We start from the raw sequence: 13,076 nt of genomic DNA, 5'->3' as shown, positions 1-13,076 counted from the left end.
ACGTTCATAAAATTTAAACGGTAGTAACTGATGTTTGATGGAATAAGACAATTTAAATCAGGTTGAGCATTTTTTGTAATGTCAATGTGCCTCACTCATAAGTGGCATCACAAAATATTGCTTATGCGGCCTGTGGACTTTCCTCTCATAGGGAATCCAGCCCACGGCAGCAAAAAAGGTTGGACCACCCTGGTTTAAGCTATGACACTGCCCTGATCTCTGTTCTGTTTACCATATTGACTTTTATTTAATTATTTCATTAGACCAGTAAAGTATGAAATGTGTTCATTTTAATTGTACAAAATACTGTTACTTTCGAACCACTAACTAGCGTTAGTTGTGATGAATAGGGACTTTATGAATATTGTCCAATTTTTTTTGAACAGGTTGGCCTTTATGTGAAGCGTGGATTTGACAAAGGATCTATTGAACTAGAACTGTAAGTATAGATTTGCATGAGTAGCTTTACTGTAAACTTTTAGTAGCAAACTTGTGGTTGCCATAACCAAAGTGTCTGTCAGCAGCTGACTGAGTGCAGGTGATAAGAGTTTGATATAACTTAACTGTTAAATTCAGTTGCGCATTTGATCTGTATTTGACTGTTTTATCAAAGATTGTAATTCTGTGACAGACTTGGTTTCCCGCAACTGAACTTGAATGATCAATTTTAAACGGACAGTGATTCAATCAAATGTTGAATGTTAAAATTGACAAGAGTCATTATTTTCTACTGATCTGAGGTGCATTCCCATCAGTGTGAATGAAATATTAGTCTTTGGATTATCATACAAATGATCAGTAATTTAGTTCTATAGCAGATGCATGAATACTTAATTAGTGGGGAATCTTGCTCCTTTTGCCTCCTATTGCATCCGGTACTGTTCCAAACATTTTACCCATAAAATAGTCCGTCCACTTTACAGTATATCCTGTGAACAACAACAAAATTGCATTTATAGAGCGCCTTTCACGTTGGGAGGACATCCCAAGGCGCTGGACAGTTGGTTCGGGACCCGAGCAGGGGGGAAATGGTCAGGGTGAGGGGAGGGAAGGGAGGGAACGAGGAGGAGGTAGACAGTCGAGAGGGGAGCTGAAGGCACGGTTGAAGAGAAAGGTCTTGAGACCGGCCTTGAAGGAGGAAAGGGAGGAGGCGGCGAAGGCACTGGGGGATGGAGTTCCAGAGCCTCGGGGCTGAGAGGCTGAAGGCCCGGCCACCGATGGTAGGGCGGTTAGGGCGGGGGATGTGGAGCAGACCGGAGCCAGGGGAACGGAGGGTATGGGCAGGTACGTGGGGGGATAGTAGATCGGAGAGGTAGGAGAGAGCGAGGCCGTGAATGGCCTTGTAGGTGAGGATGAGGATCTTGAATTCGATCCTCTGGGGGATGGGGAGCCAGTGGAGGCGAGCGAGGGTGGGAGTGATGTGGTCCCGAAGCCTGGTGCGGGACAGTACACGAGCTGCAGAGTTCTAAATGACCTGCAGCTTGTGGAGGGAGGTGCCGGGAAGGCAGACGAGGAGAGAGTTCCCGTAGTCCAGCCTTGAGGTGATAAAGGCGTGGACCAGAGTTTCAGCAGCGTGAGGGGTGAGGTAGTGCCGTAGTCTGGTGATGTTCCGGAGGTGGTGGAAGGCAGTGCCAGCTGTGGAGCGGATGTGAAGCACTTTTAAGGTGGCTCAATGACCTGATAAGGCGCCATATCAAATGGAAGGATTATTATTATTAATAACTATGGGGCAGCTTGCATCAGCTTCATTTCCATGGAAGTTGATACTTGTATTGGAGGCTGATGCCTAGATTGGGAAAAAGTAATAATAATCCTTACAATTGGTACCACATCTATCATGTCAAGAAGACATCTCAAAGCACTTTGCAGGATATACTGTAAAATGGAATGCCAGTGTTTTGCGGGCGAACAAGGCAGCCGGTTTGCACTCAGCAATGTCCCACAAACAAGTGTATATATTGTATATGGGAGATTGTTGGACGGGACATGGGAACAAATTCCCTTCTCTTTTTGAATTGGGCTATGGGATATTTAACGTCCATCTGAAGAAGCAGACGGGGCCTCAGTTTAGCTTCTCATAAGAAAGATGGCACCTCCAATGATGCAGCACGCTCCCAGCACTGCATTGACTGAGTGTGTGTGTGTCTCTCTCTTTATGTACCTACCTGGATCAAAGTTTCCACCTTAAGCTGCTTAAGAAAAATTCTGAATCTTGTTACAATGCGCGTATGTGCGCAACTAAAATATTTTGCTTCAATTGCAGCCCAATTTCACTTCTGCATTTGAGCCCCACCAGGAAGCTCGCAGGAAGTTCCTTGTACCGACCATCTACCTAGTGAGAGCCCAAACCCGCGCTTATCGGATGTCAAACAACCAACTAGTTACCATCTTCCTTGGGGGAAGTAAGCGTGGTCTCCTTGGAGCTGAACTGGCTCCAATATGACATGCCTAGCAATGGAATGTCAAAATCGATCCAGCCCTCTGCCGGTCTCGGTAGTCCGGTTCCTGAGCCAGGCGGGTCCACAGTATTCCGGGCATTGCTGATTACAGCACAGCCTGCATGGCTCTTCAGGAGGACCTGGAAGGGCAGACCAGTCACTAGGGCCTGGGAGTTATCTCACTCAGCTCCTGTTAACCCATCAACCCAAAGCCCTATTGGGTAGGGTGGTCCTAGCTGGACAAGCAGTGGGAAAGCTTGCCAGACAGGATACCAACGGCAAGCTAAGTGGTTTTAATTGGTTAGACTCCCAACAGTACTCCAGCGCACAGTCTGGGGTCCCCAAGCCTTGACTCTTGCCAATCTGTGCCTAATACTTTCTGGAATTAGGTAAGCAGGATCCGTCGCTCCAGGGAGAAAGTGCGCATTCCATTCCAACAATCTATCTCTGGGCTTTCCATGTGTAAGTGGGATGCATGGAATTCTCAGCTTGGTTTTAAGCATGGTGATGGGTTTCCGCATGTGTCAGACACCCGGCTGACCTGAAAAAAAGCTCCAGTGTAGATAATTAGCCATAGATAATCAGCCATGTGGCTAGCCGGTATGCAGATAAGCAGCATTCCACTGTATTGGAAGACATGAATACAAAAAGCAGATTAGGGAAGGTTCAAACCTTTTCAAAAAAGGGGTGGCCGCTGTTGAGAACCTGACATAATGTTCAGGACACAAAACAGAATATGAAAACGCTTGATTTGCATGCAAAATCCATGGAGGGGGAAGAGAATGCTGCATGTGTTGTGATAATTATCACTTGCACAGTTGATTAATTTTAATATTAAGCCACTGTAGTGAAAAAGGGATGAATTTTTGCTCCCACGGCCAGGAATATTTTTAGGCCCTGATCCTCTTTTTTTAAAAAAAGAATTGCTTGTGAATCTGTAGAAATTGAGGATGAACTAATTCTTGATGTTTTTCCCTTCAGTGTTTAAACTGAGAATGCACCACCTTGTGCTGTGCCTTCTTTCTTTCACCAGAGGCTCTCAGTGAGCTTAAAAAGTGGAGCTTCTTTCAGTGACAATGATTATTGCTTTTACTGTTTGTTCACTGATATTTTCTATTAGTCTGGATCCTTAAAAAAAAGGCCTCAACCTTGTCACTTGCGCAATCCAGCTATTTAGAATCAGAGGTAGCTTCACACCACCCCCCGCCAAAAAGTGTGGGAATTGAACAATTCACTTAACTTTTGGAAATTATGTTAGTGTTTTGAGATATTCTTTGACTTGAATAGCAGCACATAAATAGAAGTTGTTCTTGTGAGATTATAAATTTAGATTTCCATTATTTTTAAATTTGATTTGTTCTGTGCCATTCCATGTTACCAGAAAGGGTGTCACCAGAATTGTCCAGCAAAGATCGACCTGTTCTTTACAATGGGAGCTCTGACTTTGCTTTTAACACTTGATAGGTGCGGAATAACACGCTTTTCCGTCATGGAGGATTAACTCCTATTAGCTATGTGTGCAGTGTTGAATACGAAATTTTGAACATTGGAGAGGCAAAGAGAGTAGGAATAGAATAATGGAGTATTTTATTCCAATCTAGTGAAAGTTTAACTATTAAAGAGCGGTTTCACGAATTTTCATTTCAGAATTCTTTAGCTTGATAAATTGTAATAAATGGCTAGTAAAATGAAGTGAGGGCTGTTTCTGTCTTGAATTAAAATTCTTGGTTAATTTCTGAATTAGTTATCAATTTTGAAAAGTTGTTCCTTTTACAGTTACAAACCTCCTCACAACCTTATTATTAGTCGAGAGATTTCTGTGTCAAACAATCAATCCACGTGGCAGATAAACGGAGAGCATGCGACCCAGAAAATGGTGGAAGAACAAACCTCTGCTTTAAGCATCCAAGTGAGCAATCTCTGCCAGTTCCTACCTCAGGTGCGTTTCACCCACAAAATATACAATCTTCACTTCACAGTATATACTGTGAAACGTGATAAGGCACTAAATTAAATGCAAGGATTATAATTGTTGTGTTGGAATAAACTGCGAAATGTGAGAATTGTGTATCCTGCATTATCCAAATACTTCCACGAATTTCATCTGGCATTGTAGATTGCAGCAAGAAGAGATAATGCTGATTGCTGCTAAATTTTTTGAGAATCTGAGCTCGAGCTAGTATTGAGTTTTTTCTAACTGTTCGTCTCTTCAAATCAATGTCCAGGAACAGGATGAATACCACTCCTAGAAATTCAACTAAAACACAGCTGTCTTAGTTGATGGGTTGATGTCGTACAAGTAGTTCCAAAGAATTAATTTATCTTAGGAAGTCAGAAGATTAAAAAAAAACACAATAAAGAGTTACTTGTGGTAATTTAAGGGAATTAGTTAAGACATTGTCAGAAATATATAAAAAATTTGAGAGCTGGGAAAGTAAAGGAAGTGGGATGGGAGAAAGCAGTTCCAGTGAGTAGCTAGTGTGGCACAGTATAATGGATCAAATGGGCTATTCATATATGCATTCATAATCATTTGACTACGCAAACGCCCTGCTGGTCGGCCTCTCCAACTCCTCCCTCCATAGGCTGCAGATCATCCAGAACTCTGCAGCCCGTGTCCTCTTCTGTACCAGGCTTTGTGACTCTTATCACCCACATCCTCGCTCGACTCCACTGGTTTCCCATCACACAGAGGATACAGTTCAAGATCCTGGTCCTCACTTTCAAAGCCCACCATGGCCTTGCTCCCCCCTACCTCTGCAACCTCATAATCCCCTACCATCCTGCTCGCTCCCTCTGCTCAGTGGGCTCCGGCCTCTTCACGCCCCCCGCCTCACCCGCCCCACCATTGGTGGGATGGCCTTCTGCCACTCTACCCCCACCCTCTGGAATTCCATCCCGTAGTCCCTACACCTCGCCCCCTCCCTTGCCTCCTTCAAGGCCCATCTCAAGACCCTCTTCTTCGACCATTCCTTTGATCACCCTCCTTCCCCACCCCCTCCCCGCCCTCCACCGTCCCCGATCCCGATCCCCAGCTCAAGTCTGAAACACTGATTGCCCAGCGCCTTGGGACATCCTCCCGATGTGAAAGGCGCTATACAAATGTAATTTTGTTGTTGTATTCTCCTTGAAGACGCTAAATCTTTTTGGCATATGGCCTTCAGTAATTCAGGCAAGTGTCATTCTTCATTTGTGAGCACAGATGGTAACTTGGCTGGCTTTTCAACCATGGAGGGTATTGTAGCTGACTCTTGTCATATACGTTTACATGTACATTACATAAATTTTTCAGAAAAGATAAATGAATAAGTGGAAGACTAAGCTGATTTCCTTCCTCTCCTTTCATTCCCCTCTCCAATTTGTTTGCTGCGGTGTGGCTACATAGGAGTCAGTGACCCGTTGTTGTGGTGCCCATAAGATTCACTATTTTGAGGGTTGTTCGACCATGGAGGACCATGGTGATTTAGTTCAGTCCTGTCCTCACCTGATTTCCGTGTTGGTACTTCTAGCGGAGGGTTGTTGGATTGCAGTCGGCTGATAACAATCCAAAGCTTGAGCCTTGGCTGATCAGTTTATTTGGTAACCTGTTCCCTTGAACATTCTAATTCCGTATTAATCCATCTGTATGTGATGTTGAGTCTTTGCTTAAACCATCCTAATCTGATGTATTTGCTTACTGGGATATTGGAGGAGCTCTGGGCCTAAAGACTATTGTTGTAACTTATAACGCTGCAAAATACAGCAGTAATAAAGATGCTATTTTGTAGTATTTAGTTTGTGCATTTTAAAATTTTTATATAGAGATGATATTTTTACTGAGTGAACGCCAATTTTTTTGTGTAAAGTTTCTGGCTTCACCAATATCATTATAATATCTAAATTTCAGGGGGTGTTTGTGGTGATTTTTGTCAATTAATTTTGATATTTAACTTCCAGGAGAAAGTTGGAGAGTTTGCCAAAATGTCAAAAGTTGAACTGCTGGAAGCAACAGAGAAATCGGTTGGTCCACCAGATATGTACAAATTTCACAGTGATTTGAAACATTATCACGAGAAGGAGAAGAAACTTGAGGTACAGAAGCATGTAATAATAATACGCCTAATAATAATCCTTCCAAAACAAAACACAATAATAAATTGGTCATTTTCAATCCACGACTGTTTGTGGGACACTGCTGTGCGCAATTGGCTGCCGTGTTTCGCCCACAAATATATGGTCAATTCACTTTACAGCATATTCTGTGAAGTGCTTTGAGACATCTAGAAGACGTGAAAAGCGCTATATCAAATGCAAGAATTATTATTATTATGTTAGGTTCTTTGTGTAAGCATTGTCCAATTCCTTTCCTCAAGCTTCTAATAATCTATTTAATATGTTCATAGAAAATGTGTAAAGATAAAAAGGCTGCCTTGGAGAACATGGAGAAAATGAATGACCGCAATGAGAAAGATGTTCAACGATACTATGAAAAACAACGGCATTTAGATAAAATAAAGATATTGGAAAGAAAACGCCCTTGGGTGGTATGCTGTGGAATTAAAATGCATTAATTTAAGTAATTTACTTTTTTTTGGTCAGCCAGGTGTCTTCACGCACGCGGAAACTAATCACTATCTTTATAAGATTATCCATACCAGACTGAGTAACATATGCCACCAATGCATGGAAATTTCCCTGCCTGGAATGGAATGCTCACTCTCTCCCTGGAGGAACGCATGCACCCTGCTTAGTTATTTCCAGAGAGTATTCGGTGCAAGTTGGCAAGAATCGAGGCTTGAGGAACCTAGAGTGTGGTCAGGGAACTGCTGAAGTTTAATCAGCTAAAACTGCATGTATGACAAATTGAAAATATTGTTTGACAAGCATCCCGCTGCTTGTCCAGTTAGAATCGCCCTACCCATTAGGGCTTTGGCTTGTAGGGTTAACAGTAGCTGAGTGGGAAGAATACCTGCCCTCAGTGACTGCTCTGCCGTTCCAAGCCCTGCTAATGAGTCAGGCTGGCTGTGCTGACATCAGCAGTGCCCTGGAAAACTGCGGACCCACGTGGTTGAGGAACTGGACATTGTCAGAATTCTGGTTTGCAGTGGAAAGATTTTTTTTAAATAGGAAAAACTTGCCAATTTTCACTTCTTTCCCTTCTCTGGAAGGTATTTTAGATTCCTCTTTTCCTTCTTCGCGGGCATGTTTCCATGGATGCCAGGAGGCTTACAGTATTTTACCCAGCTATTCATTCTTCATGACACTCAACAACAACAAAATTATACAGCGCCTTTCACATCAGAAGGACGTCCCAAGGCCCTGGACAGTTAAGGGGTTTCACCTGAGCTTGTAGTTTGAATCGAGGGATAGAGGGCGGAGGAAGGTGGGAGGGTGGCCATAAGCACAATCAAAGAGGAAAACAGTGTTGGCACCAAGGCTATGGGAGTTAGGGGGGGTCATTACAACCTCACCTGATGTCCTGACACTCATTGAGGGGAGAAGTCCTTAAGCGTACAATTTAGTTGCAGTACAAAATAGTAGATTACCTATAGTTTCGGTGTGAAGTAATTATTTAATTGTAACTGCTTACAATAAACATCTGTATTTTTAAGGAATATGAGGCTGCTCGCCAGCAGCATGAGGAAGTGAAGCATCTCCGCGATCAACTGAAGCAAGAATTGAAAGGACTAAAAGAAGCTCAGGCTCCTATGACTAGAAGAATTCAGGCAATTGAGAGGCAGTGTAAACAACAGGAATACAAAATAAACGAAAAGGTTGGAAGCTTGGTTATTGCTATATAAAAAAAATGTATGTCCTCTGTATAGAATTCTATACATATCCAGTGTTCATACACAATTATCTAAGGTGTAAACATGACTGAATGGTCATGACTAATAGCATTTACCCATTGTTTTCACACATTGTCAGCGCTATGCAGAATACTGATTGGAATTTCAGTCCTCTGATGTCTCATTTATGATGTAAATCCCTTTGAATAAATGATGAAAAAAACATTTGGAATAATGCTTTCCTCAGCATGTTACCAGTTAAAATCTTTTATGAAGGAAACAGACACTGGCTACCGTGAATGAATAGTCTTGTCTGTAGCTGTAGCACTTGACTGCAGTAAGATCAGATCAACTGACATTATTGTTATTATTCCTATTGAGGTGGCTCCTAAAAGCCTCTTACGTAAAGATACTGAGGGCTAGGGTGGGGGATTGCATTAAAAGGTTAGTAAGTCATGAGTCATGACTTAAATCTCAAAGGAACAATTTCCCTGTGATTTGGTCCACTATTGAATGTGAAGAATGTATTCATTTGAAGGATAAAGATCTTAGTGTTGTAACTTTCTGTGTAGCCTTTACTTATCTTAATTTGGTTTGTTTTAAAGTGCATGTTAAACCTGAAACATAATCCGAATGTGGGTCTTCTTGTACTCTTCAAGGATTGGCAATGTACCATCATATAAGAGAGAATGATTTGCTTTACCTTTTTTTTGTAGGGGACAGAAATTAAGGAGACTGCACGGAACTATAAACAAAAGCAAGATTTATTAGAACGCAAGGACAAAGAGGTTGGTCTAAAAATTCTTGTCATTTTCATATGGCCCTCCACTTGAATGCATTTAACTCTTCTCATCTCTAGGAATACAGTTCCTTGGTTACAGTAAGTGTCCATACATGCAGAGCTAAGACATTGTCAGAAGGCTCTTTAACCACAGGGCATCACACCTGATCCTGCCCTTACCTGATGTCCACTGATGTGCACCTTCTTCTAGCAGAGTTCTCTATGTAGCAATTTAGAGCAAAAGTTGATTTTTCAAAAGTCCCTCTGGTGTTTAACTCCTGAGTGATGTGGACAGGTTCACTCGTCTGAGTACAATTACTGGAGGCATCACTGATATGGTCATCTGTTTACATCTCATTCTTCCTGGTCTAGGTGTGAAATTAATACTTGAGATTTGTCATGTGGTTCTGTAAATCTTATAGGTTTAGTTTTTAATGTGCATCAAGCTATTTTCAAAAATACTTTAAACGAAAAGTTGATCCCTTCCAAAATTGATAGATGATGGGTGCTGAAAGAAAGAATTCAAGTAAATGAAAGCTTGAAAAAATAGGTTAGGTAGGGAATGTGTTTGTTGGTTTGAGTTTTCCACATTGAAAATGTTTGATGTGTGCTGGAAAGTAAAATTTAGGAAGGATGACAAGGTTTTGGAGACTGGTGTTTCTCTAAATTTTAGAAAGTGAATAAATGAATACAGTGCATCCCACCTGCATATGGAAATTCCCATGTCTGTAAATGAATAGCCACTCCCTCCCTGGAGTGTTCCTGTTGAAGTCAGCTTCTTCCAATATGGAATCCTTTTTAGAGTTTCTTTTTCTTAAGGTTGAAGAGGTCGAACAAAATTTGAGAATGAAAAAGGAGGAGGAAGCTGACCGCCAGAAAAGAATAAGCAACACAAAGAAAATGATAGAAGACTGGGAAAATGAACTGAAGGCATCGGGGAACGATGATAATGTACAGCCTGAGCTAGACAGCATCAGCAGATCCCTTCGAAAGGTTCAAGAGGAAAGGGGAGCCATTGATGGTGAAAAAGCCGATCTGCGAAGGGACAAAGAAAACCTAGAAAGAGAAAAGAAGAGTAAGTGCATTTCTGATTTCCAGAATAAAGTAAGGTTTGCAAATGCTTCTTAGTATGTGAAACTGGAGTAAGTAAAATATTCAGGGTGTTGTATGCTGTTGTATTAAAAGAAAAAAAACTGTATTAACAAAATAATGATGCACAAATATGCTAAAATTCAGGAATTACAAATCACCTCAAGAGACTTGAAGACATGATGAATATTAAAGAAACAAGGCTTCGTGATAGGTTCAGAGACACATACAACGCTATTTTGTGGTTGAGAGAGAACAAGGATAAATTTAAAGGACGCATCTTTGAACCCATAATGCTGGAGGTATAGAATCCTTTCTTTTTTTATGCAACAGTGATAAAATAAGTTATGGTTTATTTCACATTTCTAGTAAAATTATTTGGATTTTGGTGATTACTGGCTCCCATTTGGCCTACGTTTTTTTNACACAAATACTGTTGTAGTAAAATAAATGGAAAGTTCCTAATGAAAATGTTTTGTGGCATTGCATGGATGTTTTGGAACATGATTTTAATAATGAGGTGGCTTTACAAACTAGCTATATTTTTTTAAAAATCGGTTATTTTGTTCGAGGACTGCTCTTTTTTAACAAGTGGGTTTGATCACAAATTTTATTTCACTTTCCTGTTGTTTGATGCAACATGGCAATCCATTGTTGAACAATCTTCAGACCAAACTGCTGAGTTCTGCATACGTATAATTTCATTTTGTCTGGCATGGAGTGTACACTCTCTGGTCAGGTGGGATGTTTACCTGATATCAGAGTTTCAGTGCATGTTGGCAAAACTCCAGGAATACCAAAGTGCATTGGGATAGTAGTGAGGTTTAATCAGTTGAAACCAAAGTGGCTATTGGTTCCCCTTATTATTGGGATCATTGGCAAGCTTCCTGCAACTTGTCCAGCTGGGACCATCCTGCCTCTTAAAACTTTGGCTTGCAGGGTTAACAGATGCCCATTAGGAAGAATCCAAGATCCCATTGACTGGGCTGGTGGCTTGGAGTAATGTGGATCTGGTTGGCTACTGAAATTGCCATACAGGATTGAAATAATTCTGAAATCCTTTGCCAGGCGTGTTTCTTTGAAGCCAACTCAGCCCCAAGGAGAACTGATGCGTCACTTTGGATCAATTTGGCCCATAAAATCTGTGCTACAGACTTTTTGGGCCAAATGTCCTGTTTTGTATTGCAACATTTTATGAATCAATAAATTTCTTCAACATACATTTGTATTAGATTAAACTAAAGTGTGCAAGTATGCTGGAAATTCTAGGATTATTTAGGTTGACATGATAGTATGAAAGAAAATGCATCGCATCCAATTTTTAAAATCACTTTACTTTACAGCTTAATATGAAGGATTCAAGAAACGCTAAATACATTGAAAATCACATTCCAATGAATGATCTGAGGGCCTTTGTCTGTGAGAATCAGACTGATATGGAAATATTCCTTCACGAGGTCAGTGCATATACATGTGTTATTCCCTTGCAAACAGATTTCAGAGGGAAAATCCCCTGATCGACATTCATAATGTTACCACGGGAATTTTCACTAAAACAGTGCATGTGGGATAATATAGGAATCTGATAGCAGAAATTTAAACCAGACACGCAGTTGCAGTTTCCCTTGTCCTGGCAACAGGCCATGTAGTTGTGTGGCTGCGTTTGACTGATAAGACCAGTAATAGCTTTGGTCCTCCATGTCACAGAGACAATTTTTGAAAGATGCAGTGGTGAATTATACTCAAGTTTCCTTGCCCTGGCCTCTGCATAATTGCTCTGTTCTATTACTGTTCCCAATCACAGAGATCAGGAAAGATGACTGAAGATGCGGTCTAAGAGGAAGGTTTTGAGGCGGACCTGCGAAGGGGCAAGTCATAGGGAGTCCACAGTGGAGTTCCAAATAAGTAGTGCAGGGAGGCTGAAAGCTAATGCTAATGGGGCAGTGAACATGAAGGAAGTCAGTGAGGTGTAAGATTTGAGAAGGTGTGGCGAGGCCATGGAGGGATAAATTCACGAGAAGGTGTGGCAAGGCCATGGAGGGATTTAAAGATGAGGATCTTGAATTTAATCCACTGGAGGATGGAGAACCTGCAAAGCTGGGCGAGCATGGGGTTATAGGCACACGGAGCCTAGTGCGGGAAGAGAAACGAGCTGTAGAATTTTGGTGACAAATTGACTGTCTGGCTACCAATGTTAAATAGTTTAACTGTTAACGTAAGGTATATTTTACATTCAGGTTCGTGATAAACAGAGGCTTAAAGTAAATGCAGTGTGTGCTCCTTCTAATTCAGCTGCCAAAAGACCACCCTCAAGACCCATTCAAGGCCTTCAGTAAGTACAGTATTTATATTTTTATTCCACCTTTTCTAAGTATTTTTAAATTATAGGTATAGACGAATTGAAGTAATGCTGAGTTTAATATCATATGGAAATTTTGGATGTTGGTGTGTTGCATATATTTTATAGAAATGAGACCTCATTTGAAGGAATTCATAGAATATTTCTCGTGGAAAATGATTGTCTATTATTAAATACAAATTTACACTTGTATCTTGCCTTTCATGTCATGAGGATGAGCCAAGGAACTTGGATATGTATTAATCTGTTAATAGATATCTGTTCTTGCCACTCGTGTTTGCTGTAAGTTGAACCAAGACTATATCTAAAGCTCTGTTTGTTTACTAGACATTATGGCTTTGTATCTTATCTTCGAGAACTGATAGATGCTCCTGCACCTGTAATGAGTTATCTGTGTGATCAGCACAGAGTTCATGATGTTCCTATAGGGACTGGAAAGACCAAAACAATGATTGAACAGGTAAATATCTCTCAGTGAACTACTTTTTTCTCTTTCCTCTTTATTGCCTACCTCCACCTAGGAGAGAGACATTTTGGAAAAAAATTACTTTAGAAGTTCTTGTTGCTTAGTGACAAAAATATGTGCCACAAGAAAAAAAAAGCTCTTCACTTCATTTTAAAAACAATATGAAACTTAAAAA

General features: G+C 41.0%; 1 protein-coding gene across 2 annotated transcripts in view; it reads left to right on the top strand.

The window, feature by feature from the left end:
* The window catches only part of smc5 (structural maintenance of chromosomes 5), a 54,415-nt gene that overhangs the window by 10,314 nt on the left and 31,025 nt on the right, over window positions 1-13,076 (top strand). Inside the window, exons 3-13 of one of the 2 annotated variants that reach the window (XM_042332728.1) lie at window positions 387-439; window positions 4,215-4,377; window positions 6,375-6,509; window positions 6,821-6,961; window positions 8,030-8,191; window positions 8,923-8,994; window positions 9,807-10,062; window positions 10,224-10,378; window positions 11,420-11,533; window positions 12,314-12,408; window positions 12,763-12,895. In XM_042332728.1, the coding sequence (XP_042188662.1) occupies window positions 387-439; window positions 4,215-4,377; window positions 6,375-6,509; window positions 6,821-6,961; window positions 8,030-8,191; window positions 8,923-8,994; window positions 9,807-10,062; window positions 10,224-10,378; window positions 11,420-11,533; window positions 12,314-12,408; window positions 12,763-12,895 (1,479 nt within the window). Of the gene's footprint in view, window positions 1-386; window positions 440-4,199; window positions 4,378-6,374; window positions 6,510-6,820; window positions 6,962-8,029; window positions 8,192-8,922; window positions 8,995-9,806; window positions 10,063-10,223; window positions 10,379-11,419; window positions 11,534-12,313; window positions 12,409-12,762; window positions 12,896-13,076 lie in introns of both variants that reach the window. The other variant, XM_042332719.1, reaches the window with a different exon arrangement.

Source organism: Callorhinchus milii, unplaced genomic scaffold, assembly GCF_018977255.1.
Source record: "Callorhinchus milii isolate IMCB2004 unplaced genomic scaffold, IMCB_Cmil_1.0 Scaffold1, whole genome shotgun sequence".
NCBI lineage: Eukaryota > Metazoa > Chordata > Chondrichthyes > Chimaeriformes > Callorhinchidae > Callorhinchus > Callorhinchus milii.
The sequence above is the reverse complement of the archived record's forward strand: the minus strand, read 5'-3'. Positions and strand labels throughout refer to the sequence as shown.